This window comes from Hydractinia symbiolongicarpus, chromosome 4, assembly GCF_029227915.1.
Source record: "Hydractinia symbiolongicarpus strain clone_291-10 chromosome 4, HSymV2.1, whole genome shotgun sequence".
Classification (NCBI taxonomy): Eukaryota; Metazoa; Cnidaria; class Hydrozoa; order Anthoathecata; family Hydractiniidae; genus Hydractinia; species Hydractinia symbiolongicarpus.
In genome coordinates this window covers 26459913-26483289 of record NC_079878.1, presented here as the reverse complement: position 1 = coordinate 26483289, position 23377 = coordinate 26459913, and the positions used below count along the sequence as shown (strand labels likewise).

The window sequence follows — 23377 nt, the reverse complement described above, 5'->3', positions numbered from 1 at the left end:
AAAACGATAAAGCAAAAAAAAAAAAAAAAATACTGTGCGCGAGATAAAATGGAACATAAGAACTTTTTTTTAAAATAGAAATGGAAAAGTTCTTTCTCGTTTTGATCTCAAGGTAGCATCGTAAAAAGAATAGAAAGTTCTTGACAAATGACCCTTATGTTTTTCTTCGTTTTTTTTATATTTTAAATCGATTTTTAAGTTTTATTCTGACTCCTGACTTCCGGGAAAAGAAGTACAGTCACAAATTAACAGTTAAAGAAAATAGAAAGTTTATTTTCAAGTTTGTTTCTAACGAGGATGAGTCCATTACTCGGATTTATAGATGATGGGTAAACCAATTAAATTACCAATGGCGACTTTTTTTTAATGTCGTTTATGCATTATAAATTTATACTGTGTTTAAAGAAAATACAACCGCAGTGCAAATATGTTCTTTTAAGTCCTGCCACTAATAAAAAAACCTTGCTTTGCTTCTCGCTGTTCTTTATACTTTGTGCCACGTGGTGTACACTAGGCCTTATTTACAACCTTACGATCTAAATCCAGTTAGGTTACGTAACAAGTTCTCCATCTTTGTTTTCTGTTTCGTTGGTTTTTAGAAATACGGTTTAAAGTTACATAAGAAAGAAAAGTGCTTACAATGTGCTTCAAATAAACGCCTACTACTTTTGAATTCCTCTTTAAATTTGGGTTGTGTCATTCTCAGAACAATATCGATCTAGTACGTGTTTTATCTTTTTTTATAAAAATACTGCGTGCCCTGGGATCGAGGTTGTTGTTGGGAGCAAGTTTTGTGACTAAAACCTTTGCGAGACAAAAACTATGCTAGAGAAGTTGTCGGTTAGACCGCGATATTTTCCCCGATATTCTTCGGGGTTTTTGTATGGAGTTGAACTTTGGTGTGCAGCTTTAGTGCCATTTTTTATGTATTGCTTTCACGAGGCAAAAACAACGGTACTTTTGTTGAATGGTCGAAATTATGTATCGGCCAAAAATTTTTAATCGGCCCTTAATTGACGAAATCCCGCCCCCCCCCCCCCCCCCAATCCTCCCCTCCCCACTTAGTAAGTCAGTTAAAGGCGTTGTATCGTTCTTCTTGCACTTATTACAAAATTATGAATTATTAGATGTGCATTACAAAACCTACAAATTCTGCCAAAATAAATCTTCGCGAAATTTTGTGCGATTTATTGTCATGTCCAACCTCGTCCCCAGGGCATCTTGTATCTTTTCTGACCCCGGGACGGCGATACGAACATGGCCCTGGAGGAGGCCTCTTCACGTGACCCTCCAATACACAGTATTTATGTGTGTAATATTTAATGAGATTTGTCTCAATGTACCAAGGTTTTATATATAACCCTGCAGAGCTAAGCGAAATCGGCGTTTTACGTCACAGATACGTGCGGCGAGTTTGTTTTGATTCCTCTCATCGCAACACACAAACTTCTCGCATATTGCCCTTGATTGTTTTGTGTAAATGTATAAATATACAATAATGTTATTTAGGCTGCTGTTTACTTGAAGAAATTCAAGGAATTTAGTTATGTGTATTTCACTGAATTGGTTGACTAGGTTGCAAAACTTGTAGCTAGGGGAAACTTGGAAATTAGTAAATGATTTGCCCATCTGAACATTTCGTTGGTTCTCTAAGGTGCAAATATGGCTACATAATTTTCAAATGTTCGTGTCATTCTAGGTGCCTGACTGAAAGTAGCTAGGCAGAAATTTAACCTCATATTAACATTTACATTTTTTATTCATTTTGGCTGAACTTTATTCTCATTTACCGTGAGTTCATATCTGTGTCCGCATTACTGCTTTTATATGATGACAAAGATTTTGCTGTATTTAAACAATACTTAACTGAAACTGAATTCATATATGGTGGACTCACTGCTTGCAGTTATATTGGGTGAAAAAGGCTTCAGAAAAGTATTTACTTCAGAAGTATTTTTTTCTTTTACACTTGTGGCCTCAACATTTTCAAAAAGCCACCCATTACTGATAAATTCTGCTTTTTCTTTTCTTAATGACATGTTTTTAAAACGCCTTGCAGCTTTTTTATTTTTTACTCGACAAGCTCACATTTTTCACTTTGAAAAAAACTTGATACTGCTGATACACCTCCTCCGCCATTTTAATACGCCAAAATGTTTTGTATGACGCAAGAATTATTTGACATATGTTCGTATCGCCGTCCCGGGGTCAGAAAAGATACAAGATGCCCTGGGGACGAGGTTGTGTCATGTCTTACATTTGCAAAATTCCTGTGTTTTCTTCTTTTCTGGCTGTGGTTGAAATATAATATATTTCAAAAAAACTAACAATTATTTGGGTGCTGAATTACCTCAAACATATATCGCAAGCAAATTTATAGTACACTGATAATTGTTTTTGTGTCACCGCTCATCAAATAAAGTCCTTCAATGATATTATTGTTCCGTTTGGTGTTTTGCGTACAGCGTGCTGCCATTTTTGATTTCACACTCCCAACCATATCACGTGACCATACTCATTGTTCACGAGTGATTCCCGTTGCTGTCATAGCCCGCCGCATATTATTGCATATTGTCTAGAAAAGATTTAAAAACATTTTTTGCGGCACTTTAATTTTGTTGGTTTATATAAAACGGGTAAAATTTTTACTTTGGCTAGATGTCACTAGTTATAGTACATTATGTGTGTTGAATAAATCAAAGCCAAATAACGTATTTTATTATTTGCATGTTATCAACTTAACAAACAACAAAAAACTGGCTCACGTTTATAAAAAACACACACTGAGAAAATGTTTAACATTTGATAGTCATTTCGAGATTTGCGGAGCAACTAAAAATTGAATTATTTTACAAATAACAGAACACTGTTTGAGCAATACCATAGGCAAAAACATACCCTGGGTATTCCATCCACGCTTGAAATTGTCTGTATTTCTGTAACACAGAGTAACGCCAATAATGTATATTACAAGAAGGAACCTCTTGTGAAAGAAGGGACCCATATTGAATAAAGGAGTCTATCTTCGTGCGGCCAGCAAATATTTCTGGAATTTTTTTACATAAACGTAACACGAGTTCAGTTTGGTAACAAACATTCATAAGGGAAAATAATAATACGTTTCTGTTTGGTTGATCATGCTAACTCAAAAATCAACGTATTTTGAAGCTAATATGTTCAACATAAACTAACTGTAGATCAAAAATACATGTTTATATGCCAACACGTAACACACAGTACAAAACACAGACTTACACCGCAGAACCAAACATAGAACATAACACAATGAACATTTTTATGAAAAAAAATAATTTAAAAAATTGTCGAACTTTAGGTAAATAAATTTATATATATATACAAATAAAAACATTAAAAAAATGGAAAAACAAGTACATTAAAATAGATGAATTGATCTGATGAAGTTCGTGATATTGTCCTGACAAAATCACCACACCACCCTGATACGATTTTTTTAAACAAGTTTTAATAACATAAAAAGAAAAAAAATTGAACAATCGTGGTCGCACAAAAAATGACATAAAACTTGGCAGCAGCGTAATTATTGGTAAAAAACAATGAAAAAATGCTTATTTTACCACTTAAAAAACAACGTGAAAAATACCTCGACACAATCAATGCGAATGTCAAAAAAAATCTTATTAGTTTTGTTAAAAATTTAAACTCATGGGTAGGGTAGCATTAAAAGTTTGTTGTAAGCAACAAGTTACTATGAGAAAGGGTGCCAACGTAGGACAGAGATGTTTTTTGAAGTTTAACGTTTTTAATGTTTTTCCTTAGACACACTGAAAAGTCTGCTGTCTGTAGAAAAATAATGGAACGATTCAAACGAAGAAAGAAATACAACAAAATAAATGGCGCTATTGGCAATTTTCATTTTCCGTATTAACCAATGACACACGACATTAATTTATCACGGAAAACTGGTCTTCGCAGGAGCATCGATATTTACAAAAACGTCTTTCTTCGCTGTTTGAACAGCTCTCGTGGATAAGTACGAAAGCAAACCGTTCACTGTCAGGTTCTGCACAATCATTATGCTCGCGTATGTTTTGGCTTCCGTCTCGTAAGCGTTTTGTATCGCTTCTGCTTCAGCATTAGCTTTGGTTATCGCGATACGAGCATCAGTATGAGCCTATAATCGAAGTAATATACGGTTGAAGGTTCGAACTAAAAATTAGGGCTCAAACAGCAGTCATCTAGGTGGTCAACCCAAAGCCCCTTCAATGGTAACACCAAGGCCCCTTTCGTAGTTACCCTTGAGCCCAATTAGTATTCACCGCAGAGCTTCTTCAGTCGTCACCCATAAGCCCCTACAAAAGTTACTCCAGGGTCCCTAGGACCTGCTAGTTATGTCAAAATTTCGCTATACCAAATAATTGGTTGATCGAGATAGCGAACGTTGACTGCAACATGCGACTGCAGATATGCAGTAGTGTGAAAACATTCAACACAAATTTTCGACAAAAAATGAAGCACGTATCGTCATTTTGTACATCTTGAAACAAAAGAATAAAAAAAAATTTGATATAACTTAGCAAAAAAATAGTTTTTTTTTTGAAAGGACGAATTAACAGAAATACATACACTAAATTGTCAGGAAAAAAGACTCCCTATCCACAAAAATATTTGGAATTTGCTAAATGAACACCTCAATTAGTGATCAAATTGGTTTTAACTTCTGCTTTGTCGTATTTAAAGATCGTACCTTGTTAAGAGTAATGTTAGCTTGCGTTTGTGCTTCTTTCAACTTAGTATTAGCAGCAGTAAGAATTCTTGGTCTTTCTTGTTCAGCTACAGCAATATTTTGTTTCGCAGCTTCTTTATCTCTCACAACTTTTTCATATGCTGAAGGGCGTTTGATGTTACTCACCTAAAATATGGATAGTTTAAGTTTAGCTGTAAGTTTTTCACAAGGATCATATTTTTAGAATTTCAGTCAGAGCATTTTTATGTACCAGACTGCTCAACAGCTACATGTTGTTTTCAAGCATTAAACAAGCTCTATTCTAAAAACCCGCCTCACTTGTGTCATAAGAAGAGTGCTTATGGAAAAAGATAAAAGGGATGTAAACAAACATTTTAAAGTCAAAAGTAAAATTAATTTGGATTTTATTACACGTGTTTCTTTACTGGCACTTCTCCTGTCATTTACAGTAAGCTAGAACAAACCAATCATTGGAAAAATTGAAAAATTGTAAAAATGTAAATATATAAACTGGTAGAAATTCACTGAAAATCATTTTTGCTTATAAAAAGAAAATAGGCATTATAGATTTACAGCTAGATTGTTGGAAAGTTAATAAAAAATATTCAGGCTAAAGGTGAAAGTTTTGTCCCTGTACAATTCAACAAACTGTGTGGTACTTTGACTTATACATAATATAAAGCAAGAAGGGGATGTTTTTCAGTCATACAGACAAGTGGTATACAGAGTTGATCAAATGCCCAGTTTTATACCTGCACATCACGAACTGTTGTTTTGAAATCAGACAGTAATCTGGCTTGCAAAGATGACAAAATTTTGTTTTGAAATTCAACCCGTGAAGTTTGAAATTCTGTCACATTAAACTCACTGCAGGTGTTGTGGATCACTTCTTGTGCTGCATCTCTAAAGTCAAATTGTGATACATATTAAAAAGAAAAACAGAAATAAATTATCATATTTAGTTTTCACCATTTTTACAATAAGCCTATGTTGCATACCACACATAATTTTAAACAAATAAGTAAACAAGCAAAAAATAAATGAATTAACAACTTACTGCACAACCTCCTTGTAGTTGTCATGATCTTTGAATTCCATAATAATCCCCTTTAAATCTTCGTCTTTTAAACTGGCTAAGTACTGAAACTGCACACTCAATTCTATTGTCAAACCATCTTTATTTAAGCATTGCACTTCAGGAAAAGAAATGGTGCGGTAAACACGTGGAAATTTAATGAATTTGTATCCTGGTGGGCCAGCATGAAGGCCAGCTGTGTATACTTTACTTTTAAGCTTGTGCTGATGAACGTCATATTGCAAACCAGCTAAAAATTATAATGCATTATTAAATAAAAAGGATCTGTTATTAATTAAGAATACTAAAATTATATGACAGCCGTGAAGTTATGGTTTCAGTTCCTTCTATTTTTATGCTGATTATCATTCTCTTTAACCTAGGGTACATGTGATTTGCAACATTAAAAATATACCAGTGTCTCTTAAACATCCTGTAATAAATCTCTTCCTTAGGGTGTACATGCTATAAATGGTAATTTTGTTTCAGCATAAATCGTACTGACCTTCAGGAAAGGAAAAACTTGAAAACAAATTCCCTGATTATCCTCCGATTTTCCTAATCATAATAAATACCCCTGTTATTTTTTGACACATTCACAGTTCTAGAATGTCATAGTATAAACTCATTCCAGGCAAAAAAAAAATTTGATAATGTCATAGGGATCAGAAATGACATCATAATTATGACTAATTTCCTGGTCCTGATAATACAAAAATTCTGGTTTGCATTATATACACTTTGTGGTATGTATCCTTTTTAGAAACAAAACAACTCAAAGAAACTGCTTTACATTGACTTGCCAAAAAAAGAATTTTAAAAAACAGACACTTTGTTCTAGCCAGGAGACCCAGCGTAATTTTTCTTACCACCGGGAAATCGGAGTAGTTAAAAATTTTGCTGGGTCTCGAACAATTTTTCTGCGGCCAAAATCTGGTCGCGCTTTTTGATTGGCTAATTCTATTGTTCTCTGCCCACATGATTATTATCAGGTAAAGCCCTTTTCATCCGGAATATTCCAGCGAGTGTTTTCACTTACCCTAATAAACATTAGTGTTTTACAAAGTTTTTACCAAAGTAAGAATTGCCCAAGCTTGGTAAACAACTCACAGATAAATCAAAATGTCCTCTGAAGCGATTAGTCACATTGTGTTGCTGCTGCTGAGGCACAGCAATGCCAGCGTTTAGGCATCCCTTAAGATCGTGTTTATATTGAAGTGTGTGTATAGTTTTATTTTTTGTTGTGTGTTCATAGCCTTAAGTTTTATGTTAAATGTTTCACGTCCTTAACTTTATGTTACATGTTAGTATTTTATGTAGGTTATTACTGTCTTGTTCCTCTGTTCTTATGTCTGTTAACGGCCCATTGTGTTACTCGTAAAGTTCTTTTGTTTTTTGTATTATTAGTTTGTTGCGTTTTACATTTTTAGCATGTAGTGGATTCATGTGTGTATTTTTACTTAGTATGTGTGTATTGCTTGCGTGTGATGTTGTTTGGTGGTGGTTTAGTGAAAGTGGTTTAGTAAGATATTTTGTTTTGTTTTTATGTTTCTATATCTATTTTTTTCGTGCGTTCTTGTTTGCTTTCTTTTATTATTTGCTCTTTTTGTATTTTTTAAACTAAAGTTTTTGTATTTTATTTAGCGTTTATGGATTAAAACCTATCGTTTGTGGCATTAAATTCGTATCCGTTTGAACCCTAACAAATAGTGTCGACTTGTGTGTGTGCGACACTAATAGTAAACCACTATATTTAGTCAGACAACGGAGACATAGTTTGTGCAAGCATGTCATATGAAGTTCTGACTCCCAAAAGGTCTCGAAAGTCAACCGAAAAGGGTAGACAGTATGAGATTGGCTTACTCCAGGAAAAGAGAAAAAGCCAGGAGAAGTCCATTAGACTCCAGATAAGTGAGTTAGAAGCACTTGTGAGATCGGATGGAAATAAGAAATTGTTTACGGACAAGTTTAATTCTCTAAATAAGCTTTTTGAGAATTTTATGAGCACCCATGCAAAATGTTTGATACTGGTGAAACAGGAAGGTAGAGTTTCTGACGATAGGACTGTCGATGAGGTTGATAGAAAAATGAATGCGCTACGAAGAAGAGTATATAGTTGGATGGATGAAGAACATCTTGTGGAAGCTCCCAGTCAAAAATCTTCATCAAAGAAAAGTTCTTGCGGCAGTATGAGATCATCATCAACTAAAAGATCCATTGAACTTAAAGTAAAAGAAGAAAAAGCTAGGATTGCTGAGTTAAAAATTGAAGCCGCCTTTTTACAGAAAGAGCAAGAGGCAGAACTAACAAAGAAGCAAATACAAGTTCAGCTTGACATGGCAAAAGCATCTGCTAAGTTGAAGATATACTCAGAAGAAACGGAATTAGAAGAAACAAAAGTAGAAAAAATTGGATTACCTGACATTCCAGTAGATAAGATGAAAACAGTTAGTGACTATGTTCAAAGCATCAACCAACAACAAGATAGTTTAGAAGACTGGGATCAATTTAGTCAGCATATACCACAAGGCAACAGAAGTGAAAAAGTAGAGTTATTTCAAGAAGGGAAACAAAACAATATGTTTGGGCAAGTTAATCAGTTGACGGATTTAGTAAGTCGTTTGCAAGCTCCCAATGTAGAGTTGGATATCTTTACTGGCGATCCATTAGAGTATATGTTTTTCATTACAACCTTTGTTGAAGCCGTTGAGACTAAAATACAAGAAGAAAGAGGCAGACTCACAAGACTGTTGAAATACTTATCAGGTGAACCAAAAGACTTGGTCAGTAGTTGTATCTATTTGCCTATAAACGTTTGCTATAAACAAGCCAAATCACTACTAGCAGAAAGATATGGAGATCCATATAAGATAATGAGTGCATACAGAAAGCAAATTAAATCCTGGCCAAAGTTAAAACCTAACGACTCATCCAGTTTTAGCAGATTCTACACCTTCTTAGTAAAGTTCAAGGCTACAATGACTTACAGTGGCAATAGTTGGTATGATAGTCCAGACTTGATTCAGATTTTACATTCAAAGTTACCTATCTACTTGCAAGACAGATGGAACAGACAGGCTCTAAAAGTGAGAAAAGCTACTGGCGAAGAAGCAAAATTAAAAAATTTTATGCAGTTGTTACAACAAGAAGTTGATCTCATTTCTGACCCACTATATTCAAGGGAGGCAAACCTAGAGATACAGACATCGTCTGAGAGAACATCTAAGAAAGAAAAGAAGGTATTTCGTTCTTCAGCAACCAAAAGTACTTGTCAATTATGTTCACTGGATCATGACCTTGATGATTGTGTTACATACTTAAGAAAAACAGTAGATGAAAGAAGAAGGTTTCTATTTAAAAGTAGACTTTGCTTTTTATGTTATCAACCATCAAGCTTAGCGCATTCAGCAAAGAACTGTAGCAAAAGACGAACTTGTAGTGTGTGTAAGGGAGAGCATCCATCAGGGTTGCATGGATATATAGCGAAACCTTATGAAAACAAAAAGTCTAGAGGTGATAGTAGGCAGAAAGATGAATCTGAAGGCTACAATGATTCAAACTTGAACGACGAGTCTGATTCTAAAGAAAAGAAAGAAACAGTTAAAAGTGGCCGTACATCTTTAAATGCTAGTGTCATCAGCCTGTGCGTAGTACCTGTAAGTTTAAACAACAAATCCAACTCACATATTATAAGAACACATGCCTTATTAGACAATGGTAGCCAAGGGTCGTTTATTAGTGAAAAAGTAATGAAGGAACTAGCAGTAGATGGTATTGACACTATGGTTTCCATCAAGACAATCAATGGAGAAACGTCGAACAAGTGCAAATTAGTTAATGGTTTATATGCATCAAGTATCAATGGAAAAGAAGCAAGGATAAGGTTGCCCCCTTGTTACAGTCAAAATGAACTTCCAGTAGATAAAGAAGAGGTGCCAACCCCCAAAAAGATTAAAAAATGGAAGTATCTGGAGGCTATTCAGCGATACCTGCCGCGAGATGGTGAAAACATAGAAATTGGGATACTGATTGGAGGAAATTGCCCTCTGGCATTAGAACCCAAGGAAGTAATTGCGAGTAAAGAGGGAGGTCCCTATGCTTATAGGACAAAACTTGGTTGGTGTATCATGGGTCCCATAGCAGAAGAAAGTCCATCAAGTATGACATGTAATAAGATAGCTGTGAAAAATATTGCTGACCAAGAGATTGCTTCACACTACTTTTGCATTCCAAGCAAGGTTATAGATCAATCGATGACTGATATGTTATTAACAATGTATCAACACGACTTCAATGAAAAAGAAGATCATTCTATCATCAATAGCATGTCACAAGAAGATTTCGAATTTTTACAACTTATGGAAAACAATGTCAGCAAGATTGATGGACATTACCAACTGCCTTTGCCCTTTAGAGAAGATAATGTAACCTTGTATCCTTTGGAAGGAAAAAGTTGGTACATTCCACATTTTGGTGTCTACCATCCAATGAACCCAGACAAAATAAGGGTTGTTTTCAATTGCAGTGCTACGTCAAAAGGAATGTTGTAAACAAGAAGCTGTTACAAGGACCTGATCTAACAAATGTGTTAGTTGGGGTACTGAATCGATTCAGAACAGATGAAATAGCCATTATTGCCGATATTGAAGCCATGTTCTATCAGGTGCGCATTCCAACAGAACAGTGCACTTTCTTAAGATTTTTGTGGCGGCCAGATGGAAACCTTGATAAAACGTTGTGTGAATGGAAGAAGGAAAGACCAGCGCAATGAGGTATTCAAGATAGCAAAGCAAATGAAGAAGACTAATCAAGATATTGTAGGTGAGAAGTGTATACATAATGATGAAGGTGTTTTGGCTAGCACAGAGGAGGAGAAAAGGGTAGCTTGGAAGAATCATTATCAGAGGTTGCTTAACACTGAGTTTGATTGGGACGAGGATAATTTGTCTGATGATGATGTCGTAGAAGGGCCAGCTATGCAGATCAAGACAGAATGGGTAGTGGAGGCTATTAGGAAATAGAAGATTGGCAAGGCTGCAGGAGTATCAGGTATTGTTGCAGAGATGGTAAAAGCATCTGGATATATTGGAGTTGAGCTTATTACAAGTCTTGCTAACCAGATTATAAAGGATGGTGCTATTCTGAGTGAGTGGCAGTCGAGTGTAATAGTGAATTGTCTCAAGGGCAAGGGTGATGCATTAGAAAGGGGTAACTATAGAGGTTTGAAGTTGGTTGATCAAGTAATGAAAGTTATTGAAAGAGTGATTGATAAGTTACTTAGAGAAAGAATTGATATAGATAAGATGCAATTTGGTTTTGTTCCAGGGCGTGGCACTACAGATGCAATATTTTTACTCAGACAGCTTCAGGAAAAGTATTTAGGAAAGAGAAAGAATCTCTATTTTGCCTTTGTAGATTTAGAGAAAGCTTTTGATAGAGTGCCACGTAAAGTTATTTGGTGGGCTATGAGAAAATTAGGTGTTGATGAGTGGCTAGTTACGATGGTTCAGTCTATGTACAGCAATGCTAGAAGTCGTGTCAGGATTAACGATTCACTTAGTGATGAATTTAGTGTAAATGTTGGTGTACATCAGGGTTCTGTACTTAGTCCTTTGTTGTTTATTCTAGTCTTAGAAGCGCTGTCGATGGAGTTCAGAACAGGTTGTCCATGGGAGTTATTGTATGCAGATGATTTGGTTCTCATAGCAGAGTCGATGGAAGAATTAGTTGAAAAGTTTGAGAAGTGGAAGAAAGGACTAGAAGAGAAAGGGCTGAAGGTAAACACAGCAAAGTCTAAAGTCATGATAAGTAGCATTGCAGCCAAGTGTGACCTTGTAGTTGGAAAGTGGCCTTGTGGAGTTTGCACAAAAGGGGTTGGTAGTAACTCAATTTTTTGTCAGACTTGCAAGCATTGGGTACATAAGAAGTGCAGTAGTATTAGTGGAAGGTTAAGAGCTGACATACAGTTTGTATGCAAGCGTTGCAAAGGTGAGATTATAGAGACTGAAGTATTTCCAGCTTTAATGATGTACAACAGTGGCTCGTTAGAGATAGTTAAGAACTTCTGTTACTTAGGTGATATGTTGGGCAGTGAAGGGGGTGTTGGAAGAAGTGTTACTTGCAGGATAGGTTCTGCTTGGAAAAAGTTTAGAGAGTTACTTCCTTTATTGACTAGCAGAGTCCTGTCAATTGAGGTAAAAGGTAGGTTGTATGAGGCCTGTGTAAGAAGTGTTATGTTGTACGGTAGTGAGACATGGGCAGTGAAGCAGGAAGATCTTGACCGTTTAGAAAGGAATGATATGAGAATGGTTAGGTGGATGTGTAATGCCAGTCTGAGAGACAGAAAGAGTTCAGATGAGCCAAGAAGCAGGCTAAGTCTCCGTAGAATTAAAGATGTTATCCAGATAAGAAGATTGAATTGGCTGGGGCACTTGGAAAGAATGGAGGAGGATAATTGGGTAAGAAAGTGTAGAGACTTGATAGTTCCTGGGGCAAAGCCCAGAGGCAGACCGAGAAAGACTTGGCAGGAGGTTATAAGGACAGACTTGATAGAGAGGAAGTTGAGTTTAGATCTTACACAGTCTAGATCAGATTGGAAGAGGGTCATTAATATACCCCGTCCAACCCATGCTAGCATGGAAAACGGACGTTAAGCCGAGAATGATGATGATGATGATGAAGATGAATATCAAATGATGGTACACTTGTTTGGTGCAGCCTCATCACCAAGTTGCTCCAATTTTGCACTAAAACAGACAGCTAAAGATAACGACAAGATCACAGATGATACAGTTCACATAGAAGCTATTCGTAGAAAACAATTCCTTTGATTTCGCATCCAACTTAAAGACCGACCACTTACAAGGAGGGGTATACTTTCAACAGTTAGTTCGATTTTTGACCCACTTGGATTTGCCGCACCCTTTTTATTCCAAGGAAGACTTCTTCTTCAGCAATTATGTTCTGACAAGAAAGGTTGGGATGATGAAATTAAAAGTGAACAAAGATCTATATGGGAAAAATGGCGCGCTGAACTGGCTGGATTAGAAGCCATCAATGTACCAAGATGTTTTCAACCCAAAGACTTCGGTGAGGTCATACATAAATCTATTCATCATTTTTCAGATGCCTCTGATAAAAGTTATGGAGAAGCTAGTTACCTCAGGCTGGAAAACGAAAAAGGAGAGATAAATTGCTGTTTGGTAATGGGAAAGGCGAGAGTAGCTCCTCTTAAATCAATAACCATACCCAGATTGGAATTAACAGCAGCAACAGTTTCTATAAAGGTTGGATCCTTCTTGAAGAAAGAACTAGAAATTCAAGACATAGAGGAGTATTATTGGACTTATAGTACAGTAGTGTTGGGCTATATAAGAAATGAGAGTAAGAGGTTTCATTTGTTTGTAGCCAACAGAGTAAGAACTATCTTGGATCATTCAAATATTAATCAGTGGAAATATGTTGATTCAAAGATGAATCCAGCAGATGATGCTTCTCGTGGTTTGAGCATGAACAGTTATTTGAAGAACCAAAGATGGTTTACTGGTCCTGAATTTCTACATCAAACCGTTACGACCTTCAAATGGTGTTGATAACATGGAATTTACTCTGGCAGATAATGATCCTGAAGTAAAAAGAGTCAAGGTAAACAGTACCTCTATCCAGAACGACGTGTTGTTAAGACTAACATCAAGAATATCAAAATGGATGAAGTTGAAGAGACTCGTTGCTACTATGTTACAATGGGTGAATCGTAAACGACATATAGATATAGAAGACTTGCAAAAAGCCGAAACGGTCATCTTAAAACTGGTACAACATACGAACTTTGCTGATGAAATAGCTGTTCTAAAGAAAACCAGCACCGAAGATGGTTCGATACCAGTGGTAAAACGTGTAAGTTCTCTGTTTAAATTGTCTCCTTTTCTCGATTGCAATGGAATACTGAGAGTTGGTGGACGTTTATCCAGAAGTGAAATGGAAGAATATGGAACAGTTCACCCCATTATTCTACCCAGGAATGGTGATGTAACAACAATGATTGTACGTAAGTGTCATGAAGATGTTGGACATGGAGGTAGAGGTTTTACAATCAATGAGCTCAGACGGAGGGGATATTGGGTTATCAATTGTAATTCATTTGTTCGTTATCTGATATCAAAATGTGTGTCCTGCAGATCGTTACAAAAAAACCTGCAGATCAAAGGATGGCCGATCTTCCGATCAACCGACTTGAAGCAACTTCACCTTTCACAGTCTGTGGAGTAGATCTATTTGGTCCGTTCATTATCACAGAAGGAAGAAAAGATCTCAAACGATATGGTGCTCTATTTACTTGTTTCTTGAGCAGAGCCATACACTTAGAATCTACAAACCAACTTGATACTGATTCTTTTATTCAAGCATTGAGAAGGTTTATTTCTAGACGAGGCAATATACGTTCATTGCAGTGTGACAACGGAAGTAACTTTGTTGGAGCTGAAAAGGAGTTGAAAAAAGCCCTGAAGGAAATGGATGACGATAAAATATCTACCTTCCTTCAGTTACAGGGAGGAGATTGGTTCAGTTGGAAAATCCTTTAGGACATTGCTAGCTGAAGTCAAGGGCATTGTGAATTCAAGACCTCTCACGTGCGAAACATTAAGCAATGCAGATAGCCCACTCCCACTTTCACCATCGAATCTGCTTACTATGAAATCAAACGTAATTGTTTCGCCACCTGGTGTTTTTGACAAACCTAATCTTTACAGTCGGCGACGATGGAGACGTATCCAGCATATTGCGAATGAATTTTGGTTAAGGTGGAGGAAAGAATACCTGCAAACTCTCCAAAAACGAAATGTTTGGCAACACAAGCGACGTTGCTTCCAAGTTGGCGACATTGTAATATTGAAAGACGAATCTGAACATCGTTCTGATTGGAAATTGGCAAGAATAACAAACACGATGACGGACTGGTTTGATCAGTGTCACTGAAAACTACATCTAATCAACATGAACTAGTACGTCCAATACATAAGTTGGTAGTGCTTGTCGAAAATAATTAAATAAACGATTCCCAATCGGGGAGCCATGGTTTTGTATATTTTGATTAAATTGTTATAGTTAGTTTTTGTCAAGATGTAAGATATCATCTTGAGGGGAGCCATGTTGCTGCTGCTAAGGCACAGCAATGCCAGCGTCTAGGCATCCCTTAAGATCGTGTTTATATTGAAGTGTGTGTATAGTTTTATTTTTTGTTGTGTGTTCATAGCCTTAACGTTATGTTAAATGTTTCACGTCATTAACTTTATGTTACATGTTAGTATTTTAATGTACGTTATTGCTGTCTTGTTCCTCTGTTCTTATGTCTGTTAACGGCCCATTGTGTTACTCGTAAAGTTCTTTTGTTTTTTGTATTATTAGTTTGTTGCGTTTTACATTTTTAGCATGTAGTGGATTCATGTGTGTATTTTTACTTAGTATGTGTGTATTGCTTGCGTGTGATGTTGTTTGGTGGTGGTCTAGTGAAAGTGGTTTAGTAAGATATTTTGTTTTGTTTTTATGTTTCTATATCTATTTTGTTCGTGCGTTCTTGTTTGCTTTCTTTTATTATTTGCTCTTTTTGTATTTTTTAAACTAAAGTTTTTGTATTTTATTTAGCGTTTATGGATTAAAACCTATCGTTTGTGGCATTAAATTCGTATCCGTTTGAACCCTAACAAATAGTGTCGACTGGTGTGTGTGCGACACTAATACATTGTTCGATTTAAACTCGGGGTTTCCGCTGAGTAATTCGTTCGCGTCTAAGCTTTAGTTTGAGAGAAAGTCATTTTATCAACTCGAAGAAGAAAGCTTAGTTAACTAGGCTAACTTTGTTCAAAAATGGTGGGAAATTCCAGAAGAATTACTTTATTTTTCCCTGACTTTCCCTAATTTTCTTTTTAAAAAATCCCTAATTATTTTTCAAAAATGGCCAATTTAAAAATCTTATTACATGATGCATGCATATTAGGCAGCACAACATACTATTAATAGAGCATAACAAGTATGTATGATTAATAAGAGGGTTAACTAAACAATCACTTCATACAGCATTTTTATATTTACACTTCCTTCAAAAAATTTACACTTCCTTAAATGACCTTAAACGACCTATGTGGATTTAATTCTTCCACACAACCATAAAAACTCAACATTTTTTCTTTTTTATAAGAAATTAACAGTCTAGATATCATCATCATCATCATTCTCGGCTTAACGTTCGTTTTCCATGCTAGCATGGGTTGGACGGGGTATATTAATGACCCTCTTCCAATCTGATCTAGACTGTGTTAGATCTAAACTCAAATTCCCCTCTATCAAGTCTGTCCTTATAACCTCCTGCCAAGTCTTTCTCGGTCTGCCTCTGGGCTTTGCCCCAGGAACTATCAAGTCTCTACACTTTCTTACCCAATTATCCTCCTCCATTCTTTCCAAGTGCCCCAGCCAATTCAATCTTCTTATCTGGATAACATCTTTAATTCTACAGAGACTTAGCCTGCTTCTTAGCTCATCTGAACTCTTTCTGTCTCTCAGACTGGCATTACACATCCACCTAACCATTCTCATATCATTCCTTTCTAAACGGTCAAGATCTTCCTACTTCACTGCCCATGTCTCACTACCGTACAACATAACACTTCTTACACAGGCCTCATACAACTTACCTTTTACCTCAATTGACAGGACTCTGCTAGTCAATAAAGGAAGTAACTCTCTAAACTTTTTCCAAGCAGAACCTATCCTGCAAGTAACACTTCTTCCAACACCCCCTTCACTGCCCAACATATCACCTAAGTAACAGAAGTTCTTAACTATCTCTAACGAGCCACTGTTGTACATCATTAAAGCTGGAAATACTTCATTCTCTATAATCTCACCTTTGCAACACTTGCATACAAACTGTATGCCAGCTCTTAACCTTCCACTAATACTACTGCACTTCTTATGTACCCAATGCTTGCAAGTCTGACAAAAAATTGAGTTACTACCAACCCCTTTCCTGCAAACTCCACAAGGCCACTTTCCAACTACAAGGTCACACTTGGCTGCAATGCTACTTATCATGACTTTAGACTTTGCTGTGTTTACCTTCAGCCCTTTCTCTTCTAGTCCTTTCTTCCACTTCTCAAACTTTTCAACTAATTCTTCCATCGACTCTGCTATGAGAACCAAATCATCTGCATACAATAACTCCCATGGGCAACCTGTTCTGAACTCCATCGACAGCGCTTCTAAGACTAGAATAAACAACAAAGGACTAAGTACAGAACCCTGATGTACACCAACATTTACACTAAATTCATCACTAAGTGAATCGTTAATCCTGACACGACTTCTAGCATTGCTGTACATAGACTGAACCATCGTAACTAGCCACTCATCCACACCTAATTTTCTCAAAGCCCACCAAATAACTTTACGTGGCACTCTATCAAATTAATATTAAATAGTGGCACTCTATCAAATTAATATTTAATAAAGGATATATTTCCTAAAAATTTAAAATAAGGGATGACTCACAAATAGAAAGGTGTATAATAAGCGTCCAGCTCACTTTAGGGGAAAGAGGGTATAACTCCTTTGATGTTCAAATATTTCATACCATAAAACATTAATTTTTTAATACACAATAGTATTTTGAACTGATTTGAACTGATTAAGAAACTATTTCCTAAACTAATTTTTTTGATTTTAATTTGGGTTTCTTTTTGGGAAACCGTTACCCATTCTTAGAACCATTTTATGGAATTGCGGAAAGAGGCTATGATTAATTTTTTTTTCCTTCAGTGAAAATTTGCGGGAAAATATTCCCTTTCTATTGTTAAAAATTTTTAGTGCGCTTCTTAACCAGCTTGTGCGCAGATTCCTTTCTATTTTGGTGGTTTCCCTAATGGGAAACCATTGCCGCATTTCTGGCCTATTTAGGGTAACGGTTTGCCAAATGGGAAACTGTGAAGTTTCCTAAATCGGAAACCGTTTCCCCGATGGGTAGTGGTTTCCCTTTTTGACTCAACTCCTGAACTGAGGAAGTGGTAGGTAGGAAGCTTAGCTATGTGTGAATACATGTTATGTACTTGTACATATCAGATGTCTAACTAGCATACAGTTTACAATTTGTGAGTCATCCCTAAGGCACTAGAAAGAATGTTCTTAAATAGCAAAATATGTAAGTTTAGAACAACATCCATCAATCTTCAATATTCAATCTTTAAATTTTTTTCGTTTTCAATGTTCCTATACTTCCTTTATTAACAAAGTCTTTACTAAAATTGTGGGATATGTGCACAGGACACTTTTCAAATTTTCTTAGACATGCACATGTCAGCTAGCTAGGCTAGCTACCTATAGCTAGCTTGCTGGTTATGTAAACAAACCTGCCTTCTTCTGTGCTCAACTTTTTCAGTGAGCTTGCAATTAGTCCAATTGAAATCGCAATAACAACGACAACTGATGTTAGTGCACAATACGTCGCAGTGCCCATATTGCTTTTCTGCTAAGTCTTAGATGTTTGGCATCAACCAGCCGGTTGCACATTTATATTGGATTTATAGGACAAATAAAAGAAATGATGAGATGAGCATTTCGAGCCGTTCACATTTTGTAAAATACAATATTAGTAGCACCGGGGGACGTATAATCCTTCTCTTCTCTTACTTGTAAATGATTTTTTTTAATCATGTGACAAAAAATATATTTGAAAAACATACATAACATGGTGATTTAATTTTAAACGGCGGTGTCATACTTCTTATATTTCTATTTAAGTAATTTTCTTTAAGAAACCAAAGGATTACCCCCGTGTCAAACCCTGCCTATAGACTTCTCGCCTACTTTCTCTGGTGCAATAGTTCGTTTGTAGGGCTACGACTTCATTTAGCACCGGCCTAAGTGGTCCCGACACACGACGACGTACAACATAATTAGCATCCTTCATACTTTATCGATATTAAAAGTCCGACAGACGTTTACACAGGGTACTCCAACAAAATGGACCCGACGGATGAACCCTCATTATCCGACATCCTCTCTATATAACAAATACATAATTTTTCTGTTGATGGCCAAAACCAACGCAATATCGCATAATACTGCATAATACCTTCATAATACTCTCTATCGTTCCATAACAAATACATATTTTTTCTGTCGATGCCCATAACCAACGTAATATCGCATAATACTGCATAATACCTTCATAATCCATAAAAGATACATAATTTTTCTGTCGATGGCCACACCAACGCAATATCGCATAATACTGCATAATACCTTCATAATACTCTCTATCGTTCCATAACAAATACATATTTTTTCTGTCGATGCCCATAACCAACGTAATATCGCATAATACTGCATAATACCTTCATAATACTCTCTGTCGTTACATAAAAAATACATATTTTTTCTGTCGATGGCTATACCAACGTAATATCGCACAATAATACCTTCATAATACTCTCTGTCGCAACATAACAAATACATATTTTTTCTGTCAATAATCCATAACCAACGTAATATCGCATAATACTGCATAATACCTTCATAATACTGCATAATACTTTCATAATCCATAAAAGATACAAAATTTTTCTGTCGATGGCCATACCAACGTAATATCGCATAATACTGCATAATACCTTCATAATACTCTCTATCGTTCCATAACAAATACATATTTTTTCTGTCAATAATCCATAACCAACGTAATATCCCATAGTACTGCATAATACCTTTATAATACTCTCTGTCGCTACATAAAAAATACATATTTTTTCTGTCGACGGCCATACCAACGTAATATTGCATAATACTGCATAATACCTTCATAATACTCTCTATCGTTTTATAGCAAATTCATATTTTTTTGTCAATAATCCATAACCAACGTAATATCGCATAATACTGCATAATACCTTCATAATAGTATCTATCGCTACATAAAGTACATATTTTTTCTGTCAATCCGCCATAACCAACGTAATATGCCACAATATTTCGCATAACTGCCATTTACGGAAAGCTGTTTTTATAAAGTAGACAAAGTTTGAGGTTGGATACACATTCATACACAAACAGAAACGATATTTCGCTCAAATGGCCTTTTGTAAAAAGACATATTAACGGCCCTATTGCAGGCTAAACAAAGAGACGTTTTTGTACAATATATTGAACAGGCGGTAGTGTTCTATGCCCATCGATAACCAATAGAAAAGATATTTTGGACTAATAAAAATTACATATCACAAGTCCTAAAAAATGCCAATCTGAGGCAAGGCATTATACTATAAATTTACCAGGCTTTACTGTTATGTACTTATCCGTACAGCAGTAGAAAGTCTTTTTTAACATTTACCTACTTTACAACATTTGATACTCCTAGCTAATAGAGAATGCTTGCTAAAGCATGGCCCGCTACCACGAGGAATTATTGATTAGTCCATACCCGGACGGGGCTGAAAATTCTGATGACGGTAGTAATCGACTGACGATCTCGCAATTTAGCTAGTATCTACAACTTAACAACCAATATCAACAATGTTATTGAATTATTAACAAAAAACCGAACATATGATAACAACAAAGTCACATGTTCAAAAAACGGAAACATGTAAGGGATTACCACGAGAATAGCGCCTTTGCTAATTTTTTTACATTACATACACATTATGCGATATTACGTTGGTTATGGATTATTGACACAAAAAATATGTATTTGTTATGTAGCGACAGAGAGTATTGATTATGAAGGTATTATGCAGTATTATGTGATATTACGTTGGTATAGCCATTGACAGAAAAAATATGTATTTGTTATATAGAGAGGGTTTCGGATAATGAGGGTTCATTTGTCGGGTCCATTTGGTTGGAGAAGTATGAATGAACGTCTGTCGGTTTTTTATGTCGATAAAGTATGAATGGGCGCTAATTATATTGTACGTCGTGTGTCGGGACCAGTTAGCCCGGTGCTAAATGAAGTCATGGCCGGTTATAGGGTGCCATTAGGCGAGTTTAGTATAAACAACTTTCTATTAGCGCAGGGGGTGTGGGGTGTGAGAAGATTAGAAGGCATTTTCAAGGGATGCCTATTGATTTGTTGACTTAAAGAACTTTTTTAATGTTTAATTTACTTAACCTATTTTCCTATTTATTTCCTTTTCATACAATTTATTTGCAGTATAGCAGAAAAGCTTGGCACAAGACGGAACCAATATATAGCTAAATATATAGCTAGCTTAGCTAGCTTTATATTGCGACTGGTTCTTTGCTATGAATCCCCCTTGGGTTAATGAATCCCCCTTGGGTTAATCCAAGCCATGTGAGGGAAATTGGGGATATGACACAATGTGTGGGCCGTTGGATGTTGTCTGGTGGAGCGCGACCCTAATTTGGTCTACATACATGGAAGTCCCAGATTAATTCAGTTGCAACCAAATTGAAAAAGGTTAATGGAATCATTGCAAAAATAAGACATTATGTGCCAATGGATGTTCTTCTGTCAGTTTATAATGCTCTTTTCCACTCAAATCTAAATTATTGCTCCCAATTCTGGGGTCAGTCCATAAGTTTACAAGTGAACCGAATCACTGTCCTTCAAAATTGTGCTTTACGTCTTATGAATTTTGCCAACCATAGAACAAATGCAAACCAATATTATAAAGATTTAGGCATCCTTAAATTCACAGATACTGTGAAACTGCAAAATGTACTATTTATTTATAATTTATTTCACAACAATCTACCTGTTCCTTTGATTGGTACCTTTTCAATTGACTTCTCTCACTCTCATAATACTCGTGCTAACAGCCTAGGCCTTATAAATTTGCGTGCTGTTCGTACTTCGGCATTTGGTTTGAAATCCATTAGGCATCAAAGTGTCCTATTATGGTCTAGTTGTCAGAATACCTTACCTGAAATAAGACTTTTAGATCTCCCTTTGCATAGACTTAAATCTCTAATAAAGCATACATTGTTGTCTAATTATGTTTAATTTATATATACCTAAAATTACTATTGTTCACAATCACTTTCACACCACTTTTTTCTTGGGATTTGCAATTGCAATATTTTTCACATTTTTTCGCTTGTCTGTCTTGTTTTGTAGTGTTGTCTGTGTAAGTTGTGTGTTTTGTATTGTCCACGGTGGCTGTCATACTTCGAGCTCTGCTAACTTTGGCAGTTTCCGGGGTTTACTAGGGCAAAAATTTTAATTAATAATGTATATTTATCTCCTAGTAAACTGAAATATATGTTTATTTCATTCATTCATTCATTCATACATAGCTCAAAACGAGCATTAAATACTGCCCATAAGCCATGGTGCCTCCTGTAAATAATAGACAGGGGATATACCTGGATATTTGTATCTATCTAATTATCTATCTAACATTTGTTTTCTAAGCAACAATACTAGATCCTCCCTATCTACCTCTTCCAGTCAGGAAAATCCTCTTAATTAAGCTGTACAGCTTAATTTAGATGTCAGCTTAATTAGGATGTATGATACAGTCTAATTACAGCATTTTACAGCTTAGAAGATGTACAAAACATTGATCGTGTAAAACACACATTTAACTGAATTTTAGCATCTATCTAACTGAATAAATCCAATATTTATGTGCATATAAACATCTCCAATACATTAGTTTTTTCGTAGCACCCCGAAGGTCTGCTAAATTTGAAGTTTTAAAAATATCTGCATAAATAGGATCTATCGCGTGATGTGACATCCTAACTAGGATGCAGTACAGCTTAAATAGACTATCACTAACAATGAACCATTGTCTATAGTCCATATCTTTTGAACCCGGAGTGCTGGAAATACCGTTCTTCTTTTATAATATAGTGGTCAAACTGATGATGAAAGAGCTGCAGCTAAAATTTACATTTTTCGAAAAATCGGGAAAAACTTTTTCTACCTCCTAATTTAAATATATGTCACCTAATAAGCTCTATGATACAGCTTATTTAGGAGATCTCCAAATTTAGCTATACAGCTTAATTAAGAGGATTTCCCTGACTGTCTTCTCTCTAGTTATGGCTGAATTTTTACTTCATTGTATTTTAAAAAGACTCATGCAGTGTGTTATTTACTAGCTATATCAAACTAGTAGTTTTTATAAAGCATGCAAAACTATGTTCTGCCCGGATAATAAACGCTGCCCTGATTATAAGTACGGCAGCTTGCCCCGGTTAAGAACAGGGCAACATAATCATAATCAGGGCAACATAATCATAATCAGGGCAACATAATCAGAACGGACCAGCTTATTACTCTAAAAATATTATTTGGCACTTATAAAAGGAACATAATCAGGGCAGGCCAGTTTATATACAACAGTCTAATATTATTTGAGACTTATAGAACGAACGTAATTGGGGCCGACCGGCTTATATATGATATTTTTATATTATTTGTCACTTATTATAGAACGCACATAATCTGGGAAGGCTGGCTTATGTATGACAGTCATATATTATTCGAGACTTACAGAACAAATATAATCAGACCGACCGCTTTTATATCATTCGTCATCGCTTCTGAAAAGCAAACA

At 35.8% G+C, this 23377-nt stretch overlaps 1 protein-coding gene and 1 long non-coding RNA gene across 2 annotated transcripts; one reads left to right on the top strand and one right to left on the bottom strand.

Moving 5' to 3' along the window:
* Window positions 1-3158: 3158 nt before the first annotated feature.
* Window positions 3159-18401, bottom strand: LOC130642109 (uncharacterized). The gene is made up of 5 exons (XM_057449187.1): window positions 18204-18401; window positions 5784-6051; window positions 5479-5629; window positions 4727-4891; window positions 3159-4153 (listed from the first exon to the last, which is right to left on the bottom strand). The coding sequence occupies exons 1-5, from the start codon at window positions 18304-18306 to the stop codon at window positions 3932-3934; spliced, it is 909 nt and encodes a 302-aa protein (XP_057305170.1). The 5' UTR covers window positions 18307-18401; the 3' UTR covers window positions 3159-3931.
* LOC130642110 (uncharacterized) lies at window positions 7019-7727 on the top strand. The gene is made up of 2 exons (XR_008982541.1): window positions 7019-7323; window positions 7446-7727. It is a non-coding gene; the product is annotated as an uncharacterized LOC130642110 (long non-coding RNA).
* Window positions 18402-23377: the final 4976 nt, after the last annotated feature.

Excerpts from the sequence above, each read along its gene's own strand:
- LOC130642109 (XM_057449187.1), bottom strand. The coding sequence starts at position 18,306 with ATGGGCACTGCGACGTATTGTGCACTAACATCAGTTGTCGTTGTTATT. Across the intron at positions 6,052-18,203 it reads AAAGTTGAGCACAGAAGAAG|CTGGTTTGCAATATGACGTT; the intron begins GCAGGTTTGTTT and ends TATAATTTTTAG. Across the intron at positions 5,630-5,783 it reads AACTACAAGGAGGTTGTGCA|AGATGCAGCACAAGAAGTGA; the intron begins GTAAGTTGTTAA and ends ATTTGACTTTAG.